This window comes from Gossypium arboreum, chromosome 8, assembly GCF_025698485.1.
Source record: "Gossypium arboreum isolate Shixiya-1 chromosome 8, ASM2569848v2, whole genome shotgun sequence".
NCBI classification, from domain to species: Eukaryota; Viridiplantae; Streptophyta; class Magnoliopsida; order Malvales; family Malvaceae; genus Gossypium; species Gossypium arboreum.
In genome coordinates, this window is record NC_069077.1 from 15,398,147 (window position 1) to 15,417,612 (window position 19,466).

Consider the following 19,466-nt stretch of genomic DNA (forward strand, 5'->3'; position numbering starts at 1 on the left):
TATGATGCCGTAGGCTGCATCATACATAAAACAGGGATTGGGTTTTGAGGAGCAAGAAAATCCGGGTTCTTTTTAACCTATTTGTTTATTTTCTTATAACATGGTTGAGGAAAAGGTTTTGGTTTTGATGTCTTGGGAATGTTTGTAGGAGGTAGAGTAGATGATTTTGGAGGAGGAGGAGAGGGAGGTTTACAGGGTTCAGGTGGAACCTATGTATTTGGTAAAGATTTGTGAGATGAGTAATCAACAAGGTAAACATATTTACCATTGTCCTCTCCAAGTGGTCCAATGTCTGGATCTTCATTCATCCATCTTTTGTAAAACTCGTCTTGAGTTGAGTTTTTGTTTTTCTTCTTCTTTCCTGGCTTTGATGCAGACATGTCCACATGTCCATGCCATCAATCCAGGCGGCCATTCTATCATCTGCACATAACTCACATAAGCAGTTTAAAGCCCAAGGACAGTGTCTAGTTACAGGGTCTTTAAACATATATAAAGGTTTTCCATCTGCGGAAAAAATTTCTATCAGGCTTCTTTTTGGGCCTGATTCACACAATGAGCAACAACAGTCTGGATCTTCTTGGTCATGGAGTTGTGCCGGTCTTTCGATTAGTTGCATCATTAGCTGGGTTGGGAAAATATTGGGATTCTGTGGATTGTGAAGATGACTATGATCAAACTTGATCTCAGTTGTTCTATCTCCCTTTGATGTAATCTGACTTGAGGTTGATTGGATCGGCTGGCTATGTTCATGGAGTTTTTCATAGCTAGTAATTCATTTTTCTGAGAGAAGTTTAATAAGTTCTCTTTTTGGGATCTGCCTAGGAACATGAACACAATGAGGCTGGTCATTTGTGTTTACTAAGATGAGTAGAGAGTCATCTGTTCCATGCCTTGAAAGATTAAAGGCATGATCTTGAATTCTGTAGACGATCTGGTAATGAAGCGTTGCAGTAATGGCTAAAGCTACTTGCGGCGCTCCTGCTATCTGGATTTGAACCTTCAAAGCTTTGGTCAGATTGAGGTCTGCTAACGCCATTGCAAAATTTGGAAAAAGAGTGACCATAACAAGGCCTGAGTTTAACGTTGCTTCAATAGTAGCAATACATGCATTTTGGTATTCCAAATATCTAGAATCCAAAAGTGCAATTCTTGCAACCACAGGCTTTCCAGCTGTGCCATGATAATTTAGAGCATGGCGTATGGCTCCAAATGGATATGTGTATATCCTGCACATTTCCATTCTACTAGAAATTCTGCTGGTATTTCGAGGGTAACAAACTGTTCTGGTGAGGCTGCATAAATGGGAAAACTATCTAAACGCGACGCTTGAATATATTCCCTGTCTTGTTTAGTAGAGCCTTCGATCAAAGTTCTGATAGATTTTACAAGGGAAAAGGCGGACTTTCTGTAAGCAGCATAAGGATTTACTGTAGAAAGATCTGTAGGCTGAACCTTATCTTCTTTACTTAAATATTCTATTTCATACAAAGAAGAGATCTTTTTTGCAGAATGAGATTTCATAGGAAAATCAAGTAAAGAGATAGAGGTGGAAGAAGTTGAAGGTCGAGTTAACATGTTTTCTGCCATGATTAAGAAATTTTTCTCCAAATCAATCTGTCTTCTAGATTACTGAAGATGAGTTATAATGAACCTGGCTCTGATACCAATACGGGTGTGGATAAACACCGGGATTGTAAGAAAGAAGGAATTGTAGCAGGTATGCTATGTCAAAACTTTTATGTTTTAAATTATTATATATATGTGTGTATAAACTAAATAAACAAAAAAAAGAAAAAAGGAAACAGATAGCAAAGACGAAACAGAAAAGAAACAGGGAAGAAAGAAAGAAAAAGAGAAAATAGGGTTCTTAAAGCTTGGAGTTTAATTTGGTAAGTCAATTAAGTTCTTTTTTTTTATGTTTTAGAAGTCTTAGAACAAAGTTTTGTTGAATTAAGTTGAAATTTTGGAAATTCTTAGATTTTTGAACATGAGTTATGTGGATCAAATTGATGAATTAGGAGTTTAATTGATGGAATATCTAGTTAGAATTGATAAAAGGACCTAATTGTGAAAAAATTGGAGTTAAAGCCTAGTACTGAAATTTTGGTTTCCAAAGGCTGTAAAGTAGTTTAAATGTTAATTGAGAAGAATCAGCTCAAGTGGGAGGCTAATTAAGCTGGGATGAAATTGTTATGTATTAAAACTCAGGGCCAAAATCATAATTAACATCTTATACTAAGATAGTTTTGGACAGCAGCAGTAGGTTGACTTTGAAAAATAACCATAAATTGTGGAAATCGAATTAGAGGATGAATAAGATATAAAATTAAAGCTTATTGAGTCTAGTTTCACATAAAAGAAACTATATAAGTACTGAATTGTAAATAATGAGATATAATAAATTTTGTGAGATAAGGTCAATATGAATTTGGGTTCCCCTATTCTGACTTTGGAAAATAATTAAAAATTGTATAAAAACAATTATGGGTTGGAATTTTTATGTTTAAAATACTTAATGAACCTATTTTCAAGAGAATAAAATGGGAACATCTTACAAATCTCGTACAAGGAGACAATTAATTTTTGTGAAGAATGGTCAGAACTGTCAGACAACAGAACAGGGGCAACTTTAAAGAATAAACTGTACTTATTGGCTAAACCAAAAATTCTGAAACTCTTATGGTAAGAATATATGTGAGTGTAGTTTCAGGGAAAATTAGCGGATCTAATTTTGGAGTTCCGTAGCTCAATATATAAATAATTTAGTGATTATGACTCAGGTAGACAGTTTTGAATGAATTATAAATAATAGTGGACTTATAGAAAATGTTACATATGAACATGAAATGCATTAAATTGATGGTTAAATTTATTTATTTAGATCCAAAAATTTCAAATACGAAGTTAGGTCGAGGAAAGGAAAAATTTCGGGATTAGTAGATTTTTGTATACGAACAAGCATCTAGGTAAGTTCGTGTAACTTGAATTATATTCTTAAATGCTTGAAATGTATATTATGGATGTGAATATGATTTGAATGTTCATTGTATGATAATTAATGAAGCACTGTTATATTTGATAAAAAGGGGAAAAATCTCAATTGAATGAAAGGAAAATTCGATGGATCTCTGAAAAAGAAATTGACGGTAAAAAGGATCTAGCCCGGACGGGTGATCCTATCCTGATATTGCCCTCCCGAAGAATATGTGTAAAATGGATTTAGCCTGGACGGTAATCCAAATTAGGGTCTGAATTTAGCCTGGACTGGTAATTCAGATCCAAGCTCATTAGAGTAATTGTCGTTACAGGGGATTTAGCCTGGAGTAGTAATCCCACTGTAAGAATGAGGTTCATGGGAGTGTGCTCTCTGAAATGAAAATGTGCGTACATGAATATGAATTGACGGTCCCAAAATTGTACACAAAAAATGTACCTTCGAAAATCCATCGAAATTTCGAGAAATTCAACAGGATAGATATGGGAAATGGAAAATATGAAATTGATGAGCTCATCAATATTTGAAAAATGTCATTACATGATGGTTATGGGACTAACACATGTATTGAGAATATGTGTGTGTTAGGGATTTATTCTATTGTGTGAAAGCATGAATGGTTTATTAGTTGATAAAATGTTATGGTAAGTCTAATTCTGGTTACATGAACTTACTAAGCACTATGTGCTTACTCCGTTATATTTTCTCATGTTTTATAGTAGTTTTGCAGGCTCGATTGATTGGGAGCTCGACGGAGATCACTCACACTATCTAATGGCTCATCGGGAAAGTTTGGTAAGTGAATAAAGGTTATAATGGCATGTATAGAATGAAAAGACAAAGTTGACATGAATATGTCCAAATTGTAACTAGCCATTGGAATGACTAGTATAGTATTTGTTTTGAAATGTATAAACGAAGTAATAACATGTATGGTAACACAAGATTATATGTCATATTTAAATATGAATTTGAATATTAATAAGCTTGAAATGGATTATGAATGTGGTTGAGTTTAAGTGCAGGTCTTGAATGAAAAGGTTGAAAATTTTAGGAATTCGTGAAAAATTTCCTGAGATCTCGATTTAGTCCCGAATCGATCCTAATACATGTTTTAGGCTTCGAGAGCCCAATTAAGGGACAATATAATTATTTTTGGAAAATAAATAGTAAAATGACTCGGTTAAATGAAATATGTTCTATAAACTCCAGTAACACCTCGTAACCTGTTCCGGCGACGGATACGGGTTAGGGGTGTTATAAAATTCAACCCGATATGACATATAATGAAGAATCGGTCAAGATTTTGGCACGGGAAACAAAAAAGCTCAGAAATAAAAAGATAAATCTAGTAAAGGTTATATGGAAAAAGCATGGTATAGAAGAAGCAACATGGAAACCGGAGGAGGCAATGAGGAAACAGTACCCAAACCTTTTCATTCGTAAGATTTTTCGAGGACAAAATCCTTAAGGGGGGAGAGTTGTAATGGCCCGATTTCAGTGAAATCGGAACAGTGGTTTTGTAACCATAAATTCGAGATAAAAAGGGAATTTTTTTTAATATTATTGCATGATTTATTATGGTAGGAAAGTCGTATAAAAATATTGACAAAAAAATTTACCGATTTAGTGGTTTATTAGAAAAAAGGACGTAATTGCATAAATGTAAAAGTTATATGTTAGAAGCTAAAAGGATTAAATAGTTGTGAAATTGAAAATTTTGATGTCTTTATATGGTAATTAGACCATCAATTATATGCTAAAAAATATCAATGGTGATTCATCCATGGAAAAATTAAAAAAGGTAAGGACTAAATTGGAATTTAGGAAAATTAAAAGATGATAACTTAATTACTTGGAATTATCATCTTTTTCATATCATCTTCTTCCCCAAATTTTATGTAAACCCTAGGAGAGAGAAAAGAAACTAATCAGCTTGAATTGGTAAGTTCTTATGTCCTGTTTTTAGTAATTTTTATATTTTTGAGATCGTGACAATATTTTCTCTTTATTTTTGGGGTTAATTTGAAAAGATTTCAAAGTATAGAAATTGTGCCATGGATGAATATGCTGGATATTGAAAAATTATGGTAGAAAATGAAAGGTTGTTAGTAGATAAAAAACTTTTATAAAGTAATTTTTGATGAAATTATGAAAAAGGGACTAAAATGTACATGAAATGGGATGGATTTAGCCCGGATGGGTAATCCTAACCAAACATAAGTCTGGATTTAGCCTAGACTGCTAATCCAGACAAAGCTCTTAAAGAGTATTTGTCGATAAAGGGATTTAGCCTGGACGGGTAATATTGACAAAACTCATTGAGCATATGCTACAGGGGATTTAGCCTGGACTGGTAATCCCACTATATGGATTGAGAATCGGGAGTGCACCCTCTGAAAAAGGAATCAACGAATTGACGGATACTGAAATTGTACACTACAAGTGTACTACTAGAAATCCATCGAAATTCCAAAGAAATTCAACGGGAAAATCTTGAAAATAATAAGTGTATGGAAAACATGAAATTGATGAGCTCATCAATCATTGTATAATACATTTACATGGAAATTATGGGACTAACTCATGTGTTGAGATTGTGTATGATAGGGTAATATCTTATTGTTTGGAATTATGGATGTTTGATTTATTTTGATGAGATTATATGGTAAGTATTTTAGTTACATGAACTTACTAAGCACTATGTGCTTACCCTGTTTCCCTTTTCCCTATTTTATAGTGCTTAGAAACTCAAAGGGTCGGAGATAAGTCAGAGCCGTATCACACTATCATTCAGCCCATTTTGGTATAAAATGATGTTTTATTTGAAGATAATGGCATGTATAGGCTAAAAAATCAAATATGGTTATGCAAATGTTTGTTGGTAATCTAGCTATTGGTATGGCTAGAAATGGATAGTTTGGTTTGTGTATATAAAGAAAAAGTGTGGTATTATAGTGTTAATGAGTTATACTATGTCGTGCAAAAATGTAACATACTATGTCGTGCAAAAATGTAACACGTTGAATGTGTTAAAATGGTATGAAATTATATCAAAATTGCTTGGTTGGTATTGGAATGGTTTGGTGCAGGTAATGGAAGAAAATGGGTGAGAAATGAGGCTTGGACGTAGCCTTGTTTTTGTCCACACGGTTAGACACACGGGCATGTGTCAAGGCCGTGTGTCCCTTGCATCCAAAAATTAGAGAAACAGAATGCCCCGAATTGAGCACACGGGCTCGAACACGAGTGTGTGCCTTACCCGTGTGAAGCACACAGCTTAGATACATGAGCATGTGATACAACTGTGTGAATACTGCACCTAAATACGAAATTAAAATTAACCACACGGCCTAGCGACATGGGTGTGTGCCTTGGCCGTGTGAAATCAATTTGTTCATGGTTTGGAAGTGAGCTCCTAAAATTCACACGGGTAAGGGACATGGGCATGTTAAGCCACACAGCTTGGAGCGAGGTAAGTCACATGGGTGTGTTCACCACACGACCTGACTACACGGGCGTGTCCTTGAGCCACACGGGTGTGTGACCCTTATAAATAAGGAAAATTTTGAGATTTTACGAAAAATTTCCTATGATCCCGATTTAGTCTCGGATTGTTTCTAATGCATGTTATGGGCTTAGAGGGCCCAATTAAGGGACGTGATGAATATTTTTGGGTAATGAATAGTAAAATAACTCAGATTATCAAAAAAAGGGTGTTTAAACTCTAATAATACCTCATAACCCTATTTCGACGACGGATACGTGTTGGGGGTGTTACACTTATCTTACTCAGACTAATAAATAAAGTTGAAGTTATAGTTAAACTCACTAGTAAAAATGTAACATTCCGAAATAGGGCCTAAACGGAACAATGGTTGCAAAACCAAAAATTCAGGGTAAAATATATATATATATATATATTATTATTATTATTTTGAGGTTCATGGTATGATTACATGATTGTGTGAAAATTTCGTGATAAAATTCTATGCATAAAGTGCTTAAATTGAGGTTAGGGACTAAATCGAATAATTTGCAAAACTTGCATTCTAGAAGTTTTTAGTATGAAATTATTTTGGAATATTAATTAGGAGATCTTAAATGGTAATTTGACCAATTTTAAGTTCATGGACAAAATTAGGACATGGAAGGAATTTTTGAAAGTTTAGTAAGGAGGAGCATTTTGGTCATTTGGTTATTAACATTAATAAAAAGGTAAAAAAGATGATAAAATTGTATCATCTTCTTCAAGTTACCAGCAGAACCTTACCTCTCTCCATAGCTAGGGTTTCTTCAACTTTCAAGCTTCATAGTAAGTGATTCCAATCCCCGTTTTTAATGATCTTTACGTTTTTGAAGTCCCGATAGCTCGATAAAGCTTATGCTAGCAATAATTTAAGTTAGGAATCAAATTTGGAAAAATACCCATAGGTGAAATTTGTGTATTTTGATGTTTTATGATGGAATATGAGGTTTTAAATTATGTTAGACAACTTGTGCTACTTGGTTTTAAGTGAAAACGAGTAAAAAGGCTTAATCGGTAAAAATACCTAATAGTCATAAGTACATGTTAGTGTGTGAATTTGATGTTGCCATAGAAGGAAAAATGATCAGCATGTCATAAAACATAAGAAAATAGGATGAAGTTTAATTTACGAGCCTTGGGGCAAAAGTGCAAATATGTGAAAGTTTAGGGGCAAAAATGTAATTTTGCCAAAGTTTGAGTAAAGGGTTGTTTTGATAAATGTTGATATTAAATAAGCTAAATTTGCTATTATAGATCAAGAAGAGCGAAATTCGAGAGTAGATCGGGAAAAGAAAAAGTAAAGGACTAAATTGTAAAGTTTAGTCACATTTTGTATCGAGGTAAGTTTACAAAAATAAATGCAATATTCTTTTATTTTACATTATTATTGTCAATTTCAGCATTTATATATTTATGTTATGAAAATATTTAAAGTCGAATTTAAGGTGAAGTGACAGAGGAAAAGTGTTAGAAAGCCGGTTGAACCCTAGGAATGTTAGGATATTAGGGTTGACAGACGAAACGAAATGAGCCATGTAAGTCCATATTAGAAATATGGCTTTGGAGACAGGATTGAGCCATGTAAGTCCATATTATATATGGCATTGGAGACAGGAATAATTCATGTAAGTCCATGTCAAAGACATGGCATTGGCAGGATTGATAGACAGAACGACCCTAGTATCCTTAGTATTCCGAGTGGTTCAACGGGTCAGGATACGAGTTAAATTACAGTGAATTAACAGCAAAGGAAAAGTAGATTATACTTATGAAAAGGAAAGGTCGGGTAAGAAAGAAGGTAAGGAATAAAGAAGAAGATAGAAATTGAGAAGTAAAGAAATTTATGATGTTAGATGATATTATGCATAATTATCCATTATGTTGAATGTTGTGATTTATTTGCTTGTAAGCTTACTAAGCCTAGTGCTTAATCTCTTTATTTTCTTCTTCTTATAGTACTTATCTAGCCACTCGGGATCGAAGGAAACGTCGGAGGCCGATCACACTATCAAAGAAATAACTTCGGTATAATTAGACGTTTTGTTTTGTGTATGGCATGTATAGAAACTTAGCCACTTTTGGTATAATATGAACAATGAATGATGTGTAAATACTTGCTAGTGATTAGCTAATAAAATGGCCGATGATATGCATGTTTATTAATATGTATGATTGAATGGTGATTATCACATGAAAATTATGAAAATGTGAAAGTAACCTAAAACAGATTCAAGTAACAGCAATGACGTAACTTTGAAAAATCACTAAAATTGCATAAACATAGTTTGAAGATGAATAATATATGAAATTAAATCTTATTATGTCTATTTTCTTATGGAATAAGAAAAATAGGTAAAGGTATTATATTTCATGATATATCTGAGTTTTAGTGAAACAGGGTCAGAGCGATTTCTGGAACCCCTGTTTCAACTTTGGAAATTCACCATAAATTGTACAAAACTAATTAGAAGGTATACTTTATATGGTTATAATCCTTGTTGAGTCTAGTTTTAAGAGAAACAAACGGCTTAGTGATATGAATTTTTTTACAGGAAGAAACATGGTTCAAGTAACAAGAGGTTAGTGCAGTCGAGTTTTGAAACAGGGAAACTTTAACTAATAAACTGTACTAATTGGCCAAGTCAAAATCTATGAAAAAATTAGTAGATAGATATATGAGTCTAGTTTCAGGAAAAATTTACGGATCTTAATTTCGAGTTTCGAACTCAAGATATGAATTTTAGGCGACTACGACGCAGAATGGCAGTACATTCCGAAATGCTTAAATAAACAATTTAAACCTATTTAAGGGATAGAATAAGTTTAGTAATGCCTCGTGCTCGATTCTGGCAACAGTCTCGGGTAAGGAGTGTTACAAAAAAACTACAATGTCTAGTTATTTTAGGCATGAAAGAGCTAAATGAAATATGTTCTTTTTATACATATGTTTATAAAGCACTTACGTAAATTTCAATTTTTAAATGAGAGGGGGTAAGCAAAAATAACAATTGAAAATTTTTTTATTCATCAATCATTATAAATAGTATTTACAAAAATAGAGTAGCAAAACAAGAAAAGAAAAGAAAAAGAAGTTGATTCATCATCTTTGTAGTTAGGTCAAGAAAAAACCTTTGGATCTAATACAAGAATATAAGAAAGGCCGGCTCACAAATATTGATTAGTAGATTATTTTTTTATTTTTTGCTCTCTCTTTTTTAATCTATATATATCTAATACTATTAACTACTCTTACTTGTTACTAGACGGCTAAGCAGTTCCTTAAAAAAAGAGAGGGCTTCCAACAAAAAATAATTTTTTTTGTGCAACTATGAGCAAAAGTCAATTTTTAGATTTCGCATCTAATTGACTTGCGGAAATATGATAATTTCCTCCATAAACTACTATAAACCAACTAGTTGGATTCATGGGTTACCTAATCTTCTATTCTTAGGCCAAACCCAACACCTCTAAGAATTTTCTATAGTATATGACATGTGGTTATACATCGACAAGCAAGAAAAAGAAAGAAACTATTTGAGATTATTGTTACAATTATAATAGAAATTTTAATCATTATTACAAATAAGATTTGAGATTATTGTTAGGATTAATATTTGATACACGATAGTATATTTCTTTTTATTTCACAAGCAAGCTTAAAAATTGATATGGAACATATTTTTAAAATATTTATTTTTAATATTTTATTATACTTTAATAAGACACTTGCTAACGTAACGCTAGTTGTGGAGTATAAAAACTCTACTTGATAGAGTAGCAAATATTATTTTGTATTATTATTATTATTATTTATCAAAAATAAATTTATAAATATTTTTTAATTGAATTTGTACAAACATAAGCTTCTTCCCATTATAATAGACAAGGGTTTGATTGTGCCGAATCACATTCAACTTGCAAGAAAATGAGGATTGGCAAAGCACCATACAGAACCATGGGATCAATTCATGTCAACTTTTCAAACATATCCAAAATGTTTAAAGGCTATGCAAGAAAAGTTTGAGACATATAGTTCTACTTACAAAGATATTTTGAAATGTTTTTAAAATCTTTAGAGTAATAATTCTTTCTTCTTTCATTTAAAGTTATATCAACATTTTCAGTTATATTCAAACATTACAAATGCTTAACTGAAAAATTAATTAAAATAAATTTGGAAATAATGTCGGGATCGACCCATATAAACGATAAAAAAAAATAGAAAAGATCGAACACAAATATTTTATGTGAAATACTCCTTCGAAGAGGATAAAAACCACAAACAAAGTAGACTTCACTAAATGAGCAAATAATTTGAAAGAGTACATTATGGAGATAACCAAAATAGAAATACCTTGAATCCTAAAAAAATAAAGTTCTCTGGCTAAAACACGAAATTCCCTTAAAAGCTGCATCAAAACTCTCTTAATATTCTCTTAATTTAATATAATGAATATGTCAATTCTAGGATTACTAAGTCCTTTTTATAGACTGAAATTCGTGTGAATATATGACTAAAATATTCCTAGAATAATCAGAGTTCAATTGAGAGAAGATAGAAGAATTTAACTTAAAGAAAAAACCCAGTTTAAGTTGAATAAACGTTGCCACGTCGTGACGTGACATATCACCTTGTCAGGACATTTTCTGTCGCGACGTCATGCTCATGCTTGTCCTGACATTGATTCTATTTTGTCTTTGATTCAGTCGAAAATGTTAGGCACACCCCACAAATAACCCACACATTTACATAAGATCGGACTCGAACACTATGAAATTTCAAAGTTTCTAAAACTTTAACCTTGCCATCAAATCATATCTAAATAAACAATAACAAAGAATTCATAAAACCCAAGGCTTAATGTCAAATTCAATAATTTACATACTCCCCTTAGATAATCCAATATAGGTGTTTAATTGACGATATAATAATCAAAAACTGAAAAATGGAAGGAGAAATTAAAAGTAGTTTGGGTATGTCATTCTCTTAGTGAGATTTAGAAGGGAAAAGGATAACAAAAAAGCTAGGAATCAAATGGGGAATACATAAAAGTAAGTGGAGCACTTCCAAGGTTGTTGCTTTCGCTTCAATTAACTGATTGCTTTCTACAAACTTTAGTATGAAACTGAAACGTGGGAAAATCTAACAAGTACTAATAAGAAAAATTCACTTTGTCTGCCCTTTGCATTTACATAAAAGTAATACCAGTTCTAGGAACCAACAAGATATCACCACAAGACCATTCATATATCTAACACTGTATACGTACATATATATAGAGAGAGTACTGGGTGCAATGAAGGAAACAACACTATGCATGTTTTCTTTCTTCTTAATGAAATGAAGAGATTAGAATATAAAATATTGGTATCATTAAACAACTTTTAGACCTGTAACTTCATTTGTATGACTTATGGTCAATAGAACAGGAACTGCAAGTTGTCTTTAAAGTAAATGTTATTTCCACTGAAATTGATGCCAACTAGGGCATGGCGGGTCCCTAAGCCTAAATGGTTTCCATGTCACAGCTGATGTGGTTCAATGGATTTCTTTTCTTGTCGGTCTACATCGGCCTGCTGTGTAAGTGTCATTTCTTTAACCCCTCTTGAAGAAAATTTCCCCACTCAGTTCGACAGCATCCTATGAATTTCTGGGGTTAGCACACTTAATTGGATTCGGGGTTCAAACGTCTATTTGGGATAAATTAAGCCAACCCTTTTACGTAAAAATCAAGCTCTTGAATGATGTCAAGAAAGGTCATGTTAAAAATGAACTTTATTGACAAAAGAGTGATCATCTAAATCTAATAATATCATCAATAAACTAGACTCCGTTGTGTTGTGTTTTCTAAACATGATATGTATATGTATTGATTGTATAAATATAATTCTTTCTTTAGACAACCCTTTATAGTTTAGCAACAGACTGTTCAAACATGGATATCACAAGCCTTATGATTATAGCCAAAGGGAGGACTTGTTAGATTTGTAAAATAAATCTAAAATAAAACTAAATAAACCAGGATCTATCATGTCAAATCATCAAGAATAAATCAAGAATAAAATTAAATGCAGAAGCGTACCTGAATCCATGAATTCCTTGAACTTTTACCGAATTTTGAGATTTGGTCTTCCAAATTAGCACACAAGAAATTCAGATAATATCTGCTCTCTCTTCCCTAATGATGAGATATTAGAAAAGATATTTTATATGTAATTTGGGAACCATAACCCTAATATTTATAACCTTGGCATATTAGTTCTAATCAAATTCTAATTAGCTCATCATTAATTAGAATTTTGATTAGAACTCAATTACTAGAGTATCTACACATATTTGACCCATATTTTATTTAATAATTAAAGGCCAATAAAATTCTAACCAAATTAGACTACTTTTAGTTTGGGCTAAACTATCATGATAGTAAATAATATGTAATTACCCTTGTTCTATATGTGATGTCCATATTTTCCAGCAATTTCCCACTTGGACCATATATAAATACTAATTACTCTATAATTACATGTCATTATATAACCTTATGAGCTCAAAATTTTACTATCATATCCAAAAGGTATTCCGAACAATCTCGTCTATTAATTATGTTAACATAGAACCAAGGTGAATTTCGCTACATATATCGTAACTAAATCTATCCATGATCACGTATATTAACACAACCAAATGACATAGATCAAGTATGGATGTGTAGCATGGAAATTATATTAACACAACCAAATGACATAGATCAAGTATGGATGTGTAGCATGGAAATTACATGCAATATGATCTAAACATCTATTTCCAACTGGTACTCCTTAGTGAGATCTAACCTTACCAAAATCAGAGTGTGAATAAACCAAATAAACTTTATTTCTGCAGAAAATAAACTTAATATCTTTAAACCGAAATAATTGAAAATGTGTCTATAACATAAAAGCATTTAAAAATACAAACTTCCACTGAAACCAAATATCCTTTAAATGACATTACACCCATTTGAGCAGCGTGCTCTTATAAAACCTTAGGTGTAGTTCCTTAGTAAGTGGATCTGCAATCATAGAGTTTGTCTCAATATGCTTTATAGGCAGCTAACCACTCTGAACTTTTACTTTAACAACCAGGAATTTAAAATCTATGTGTTTTGACTTTGATGTGCTCCTGTTATTATTGGAATAAAATACTGCAATTTATTTTCACAATTTGCACCTTAGTGACAAAATCTTGTATCCATATTCCATCAAAATCAGAGTCTATATACCTAATGATCTCTAACTGATTAGACCTCTGATATGTGAGCATGTAATCTTTTTCTCTCTGAAAATACCTTATAACCCTTTTGGATGCTATCCAATGGTCCAAACCAAGGTTGCTTAAAATATCTGCATAATCTTCCCATAGTGTACACAATATTCCAATGTATACAAACCTGAACATACATTAGACTTTTCACCACTAAAATGTAAAAAATTTAATGCATTTTTGTAATCTCAAAATCATTCTTAGGGCATTGATTGAGGCTATACTTATTTTTGACAAGCAATATGTCATTAACATATAAAACCAAATATAGAACCTTACTCCCACTAAACTTATGGTATATACGATTACCAACAAAATTCATCTCTAAATCGAATAAGATAATCATTTGTAATATTACTAATGAGAAGTCTGCTTAAGCCTATAGATGAAGTTGTTTAATTTGCAAATCATTACCTTTGCATCATCAGACACAAAGTTTTCTAATTGTACCATATAAATGTATGATCAATGTTACCATCGAGAAACCATTAACTTAATATTCATCTGATGTAGCTTAAGATCAAAATATTCCATTAGAGCCATTATAACCTTTTCTCTAGTGGACCTTTTTAATGACATTCATTCTTGAGTTTGTTGAGTTTGTTCTTTTGGAACAATTACCTCATCTTGAATAGAGAGTTGTTCAACATTGTCTTATTGAGGTTCTAGATTCACTTCTTAATTAATGATAAGTATGAGAACCTAAACACCATCAAAAGTGATAGTAGGAAATGAGTTAGAATTCAATTCCTCATTAAAAGTAATGTCTTTAACCTTATTTCTCCCTCCAAACTCAACGTCCTAAAAGAATGTCGCAATTCTCATCTCAAAAACATTCCTAATTGTGGGATCATAAAACTCAAAGCCCTTAGATCACTTAGAAATTCCTTGACCCTTAACTTTATAGACATCAAAGAAGTTAGAAGTGATGTCATTTCAACCTTATCGTTTTTAGCAAAATGTTTCTCAATTTCGTTAAAGAAACCTTGGCCTGAGTAATCTTTACAGATTTTGTGCCCCTAAAGGCTTCTAAAATGCCGTGCTTCATGATCATTAGAGTCTTGCAATTTGAACAATCTCACCTCTCAAAATCCCTTTTAACATAGGGGGTGCTTTTCACAGTGAGAGGTGCGAGTTGTTCTTCCCTTAGTGCAAAGTCTATGTTCATACAACCAAGCACTATAAGTTAGTGCAATTGTAACGACCTCAAAAGTACGAGTATCGGAAAATGAATTATCAAGTCTCCTTTTTTAGTAAAACGGATTCGTAAAGATTTATTAAAAATATTTGCAAAGTTAGTTATGTGTTTAATTAAGTTTTGATTAAGTAAATTTAGTCTAATTAAGAGAAATTAAGAAAAGGATTAAATTGAATAAGGGATGAAAGTCTAATTATAGATTAAAAGAAAGTAAAAGGGATTAAAATGGAAATCAGGCCATTTAGTATAAATGAGGCGGCAATTGAAAGAAAAATCTTAGATTTTTCTTTTAGTTTTAAAGTTATTAATATTATATTATAATTTAATTTAAAGACAAATAGGTAATAAAAAAAAAGACAATTGTATGGTAGTAAATATATACATGTGTATTAAAAATATTTGTACAATTGTAAAATAAATATATAATTACTTATATTTTAAGTTAAAGATATTTATCATAATAATAATTATTAAATTAAATATAAATATCATATGATAAATAAATGAAATAAAGACAAGTGTATGATAAAAATAAATACAAGTGTATACGATAAATATCATATGTATACACGCAATTATAATAATATAAAATTAATCTTGGCTTGCCTTACATATTTCATGTAAACTCATATTTATATTAATGACTAAAGACATTATCATAAAATTTCTTTATATGCACAAATACTTTAAAAAAAACCATAACCACTAAATATAAAAAGAATCCCAAATTATATAAAAGCCTTTCTATGCTAACTATTTATGAAAATTCATAGCCACCATATTTAAAAAAACCCAAATATTTTAATTTTAGTCGAGTTCCATAGGGACTAAAACTTATATAAAATAATTATAGCGAAACTAAAAGTAATCATTCAGATATATGAATTGAATTCAATGATGAATATAATTTATCTTGAATAAAGACAAAAGATGATAATTCCATATACATTCAACCACAAATAGAAAATTTAAAACAAATAGTGCGAAAAAAAATCTTACCAACATTCATTTATTCGATTATCAAGTGAATTAACTTTCAAAACCATTTATACAACCCAATTGGAATTCTTCAATTGCAAAAAGTTTTAACTTGAATTTAATAATGACTTTAACCAAAATTTATAAAATAATTATGTGAAAAGAAGAGAAAGAAATCTCACAAATCAATTTTTATCAAAAGTTATAAATAAATAAATAAATAAACTTTCATCTTTCCAATAACATATGTAAATATTAAACTATATTATATTTATAAAATCCTAAAATTTTATTTAAAAAATTAAAATTCAAAAATTTATCAAAAATTTCAAAGATTTAACATAAGTAGCAAGTCAAGACTACGGGAAAAGAACCGTGTTAAGAGACTTGTCGTTGAAAAATATGGCTTCAGATTGACACTTGTCATGCAGTTCAAGCATCGTAGATATCCGCCCCAACTGCGTCTCTAATTTCTTCTTTTGATCATAAATTATTGGATCAATTGTCTTTGAAGCAAAATAAGCATAAGCAATCTTGGTCAAGTGCTCCTTTGCAAATTCAACCTCCATATTGATATGCAGAGCATTACAGACTGCATCTCTCCAAACTCTCAACTTAGATATGTTAACATCCTTTACCTCTCTCACCTCATCCATCTCCTTTATCGTGGTATAGAACATGACAAGCGTAGGATGAGCTGAACAGCTGCTGAGTTGCTCTTTTCTGTAATATCCCCATATGCATCCTTTATTTTCTGAATTAATATAGGATCCAGAAAAGAAGGAAAGCAATTGAGCTCCACTTTTCTTAATTCCTCTTGCAACTCATTGAAGTCTGAATATTGTACTTGTCCTTTGGTATTACCATCCCATTCTTGGAGAAATATTGTCACTTGCTCATCATCAAACTTTTCTCCATTCTCATCACAAGTACTTGTTGAACACATAATGTTAATCCCCGGTTCTTCACAAAACGGCAGCCCCAATGGACTCTAAACATGATGGTGGGTTCAAATTAGGATTTTATTTAAATAATAATAAGTGAATATTGCAGGCTAAAGGAAAAGGGTTTCATATCCCGTCAAGTATAAAGGGATCTCAAGAGTTGAGTAGGTCATCGTACTGATTATTTTGCTGCAAAGAAGTAAACAAATGAAGTTTGAAAAAATGCATTAACAAATGATAATGGTGAAAACGTTTGGTTACCTGTTCAGCAAAAGCATCTGACTGCACAGGATTCTGATTGTATTGACAACCCAATGCCTGGGAAGCTATCGGCAAATTAACATTGGGCTTCGCTTATAGAGTAGAAAACAAATTAACATTGGGATTTGGGAAAGGAAATATAAAAATCAGGACAAAATATGAAATATCTTTTTTAAACTTGTATATACATTTGAATATAAAAAAATCTTTCTCCTACCATAGTCTGCATAACGTTCTGCAAGTCATTTCGAAGAGGCAATACTACCTTGCTTACTGCCTCGCTCATTGCGTCCTTCACTTATAAATCAGAGAGAAAAGAAATATTACTGCCACAGTCTTGGATTCTATTTTGTTATTTAACTATCTTTTCATTACAGTACAATAAAAGTGATTATAAATGTGGAAATTGCAGTATACGTACTTTAATCTCCTGAATGCACGGCATAGTACTATTTCCCTCTTCATCCTGCTGCCACTGCACTCCTTCATTCCATCTCGCTCTTGCATCCTTTATGTATATGAGGAGCAAAATGAGGAAAGATTTTTCAATATTTTATAATTACATAGACATTGAAATAATTAATTTAGTTTTGCTGCTATTCCATTTAATAATATTTGTGAATAAATGAATTGAAAAATCTAACAAATGCATACTTTAGGTACTAAATTGAAATTAAAAACATAGTTTAAATATGAAAATAAAAAAATAAGTATACTTTAAGAGTGAAATCATGAATCATTAATAAATTATGTCTAACCATTTGAAAACTTATAAATTGAATTGTGGTTAGGTAGAAAAAGGACATATATATACTTCACAAAATAATAATGATAAAACTTAGATCCAAAGCAAATATGTTATCTTTCCGCCTCTACCTTCACAAAGTCAAAAGTCAATCCCAAGTAAGTCTCAAAAGACAACCCCAAGTAAATCTTACCCCTATATTTCTAATTGTCTGCAGCAAGTCGCCTTCATTGATGCTGCTAAAGGCTTCCAAGAGCTCCTTAAGAATAGGGGCTGCTTCTGTAAGTCCCACTACAATGTCCTGAGAGTAAAGATTTTTTAGTCATACATTTATTCAAAACTGAAACCTGAAAGAAAAAGGCTCTAACCCTGTTTTCTTGTCCAGCTTTTCGATCGGTGATTCTCTTGTTCGTCTTTTGGTTGCCGGCTGGAAGATGAATTGGTCGACCTCTTTTCCTCGGCTGCTCAGAAGATTCTCCAGACATGCTTTGGATGTGATGAAATAAGCAATAGACAGGATGAAGAAACAAGAAGTTGACAGAATGAAGAAACAAGACGTTGAAACTTTAATCAACCGACGTGATTTACATGAGACTAAGCTCTGGAGTTTAGAATAAAAAGTGGTAACTGTTAACTAACTATACTAACTACTAACGACCAACTGCTAACAGTTACAAGGATAGACCAAGAAGCTTTAACACCACCATTTAGCCTTTAGCTTTAGCTGCTATGAATCACAATGTAATAAGCTCTGGATTTTTTTTTATTTCCTGCTCTCTCTTTTTTAATCTATACTACTCTTACTTGTTACTAGACGGCTAAGCAAATCCTTAAAAAGATCAGGCATCCAACAAAAAAAACAAAACTTCTTGTGCAAGTATGAGCAAAAGTCAATTTTTAGATTTCGCATCTAATTGACTTGCGAAAATATGATAATTTCCTCCATAAATTATTATAAACCAACTTGTTAGATTCACAGATTACTTGATCTTCCGTTCTTAGGCCAAACCCAACACCTCCAAGAATTTTCTATAGCATATGCTATGTGGTTATACATCGACAAACAAGAAAAAGAAAAAAATTATTTGAGATTATTGTTACAATTATCATAGAGGAGAATATTTCACAAGCAAGATTAATATAATAATTCTACTTACAAAGATATTTTGAAATGTTTTAAATTTTTTAGAGTGGTAATTCTTTTTTTTTTCTTTTAAATTTAAAGCTATATCAGCATTTCCAATAAGAATCAAATATTACAAATGCTTAACCAAAAAATTAATTAAAATAAATTTAGAAATAATGTTGGGATCAACTCGTATCAACGACGAACAAAAAAAGTAGAGAAGATCGAACACAAATATTTTACCTGAAGAACTCCTCGAAAGAGGACAAAAACCATGGGCAAAATAGATTTCACTAAATGAGCAAATAATTTGAAATTGTACAATATAGAGATAACCAAAACAAAAACACTCTGAACCTCAGAAAAATAAAGCTCTTTAGTTAA

General features: G+C 31.7%; 1 protein-coding gene and 1 long non-coding RNA gene across 3 annotated transcripts; one reads left to right on the top strand and one right to left on the bottom strand.

Moving 5' to 3' along the window:
- Positions 1-16,271: 16,271 nt before the first annotated feature.
- On the bottom strand, positions 16,272-18,459 carry LOC108469368 (uncharacterized). Of its 2 annotated transcripts, none has more exons than XM_053018208.1 (6): positions 18,325-18,459; positions 18,150-18,257; positions 17,633-17,719; positions 17,429-17,503; positions 17,212-17,298; positions 16,272-16,997 (listed from the first exon to the last, which is right to left on the bottom strand). In XM_053018208.1, exons 1-6 carry the CDS (start codon positions 18,439-18,441, stop codon positions 16,668-16,670), a joined length of 804 nt encoding a protein of 267 aa, XP_052874168.1. In that variant the 5' UTR covers positions 18,442-18,459; the 3' UTR covers positions 16,272-16,667. The 2 variants fall into 2 exon arrangements, with proteins under 2 accessions (XP_052874168.1, XP_052874169.1); XM_053018209.1 differs by having other exon boundaries at positions 16,905-17,139.
- On the top strand, positions 17,967-18,766 carry LOC128279409 (uncharacterized). Its single transcript, XR_008269527.1, has 2 exons — positions 17,967-18,237; positions 18,342-18,766. It is a non-coding gene; the product is annotated as an uncharacterized LOC128279409 (long non-coding RNA).
- Positions 18,767-19,466: the final 700 nt, after the last annotated feature.

Coding starts and splice junctions, on each gene's coding strand:
- LOC108469368 (XM_053018208.1), bottom strand. CDS start 18,441: ATGTCTGGAGAATCTTCTGAGCAGCCGAGGAAAAGAGGTCGACCAATT. Junction 18,258..18,324: donor AAGCTGGACAAGAAAACAGG/GTTAGAGCCTTT, acceptor CTTTACTCTCAG/GACATTGTAGTGGGACTTAC. Junction 17,720..18,149: donor AGACAATTAGAAATATAGGG/GTAAGATTTACT, acceptor ATATACATAAAG/GATGCAAGAGCGAGATGGAA.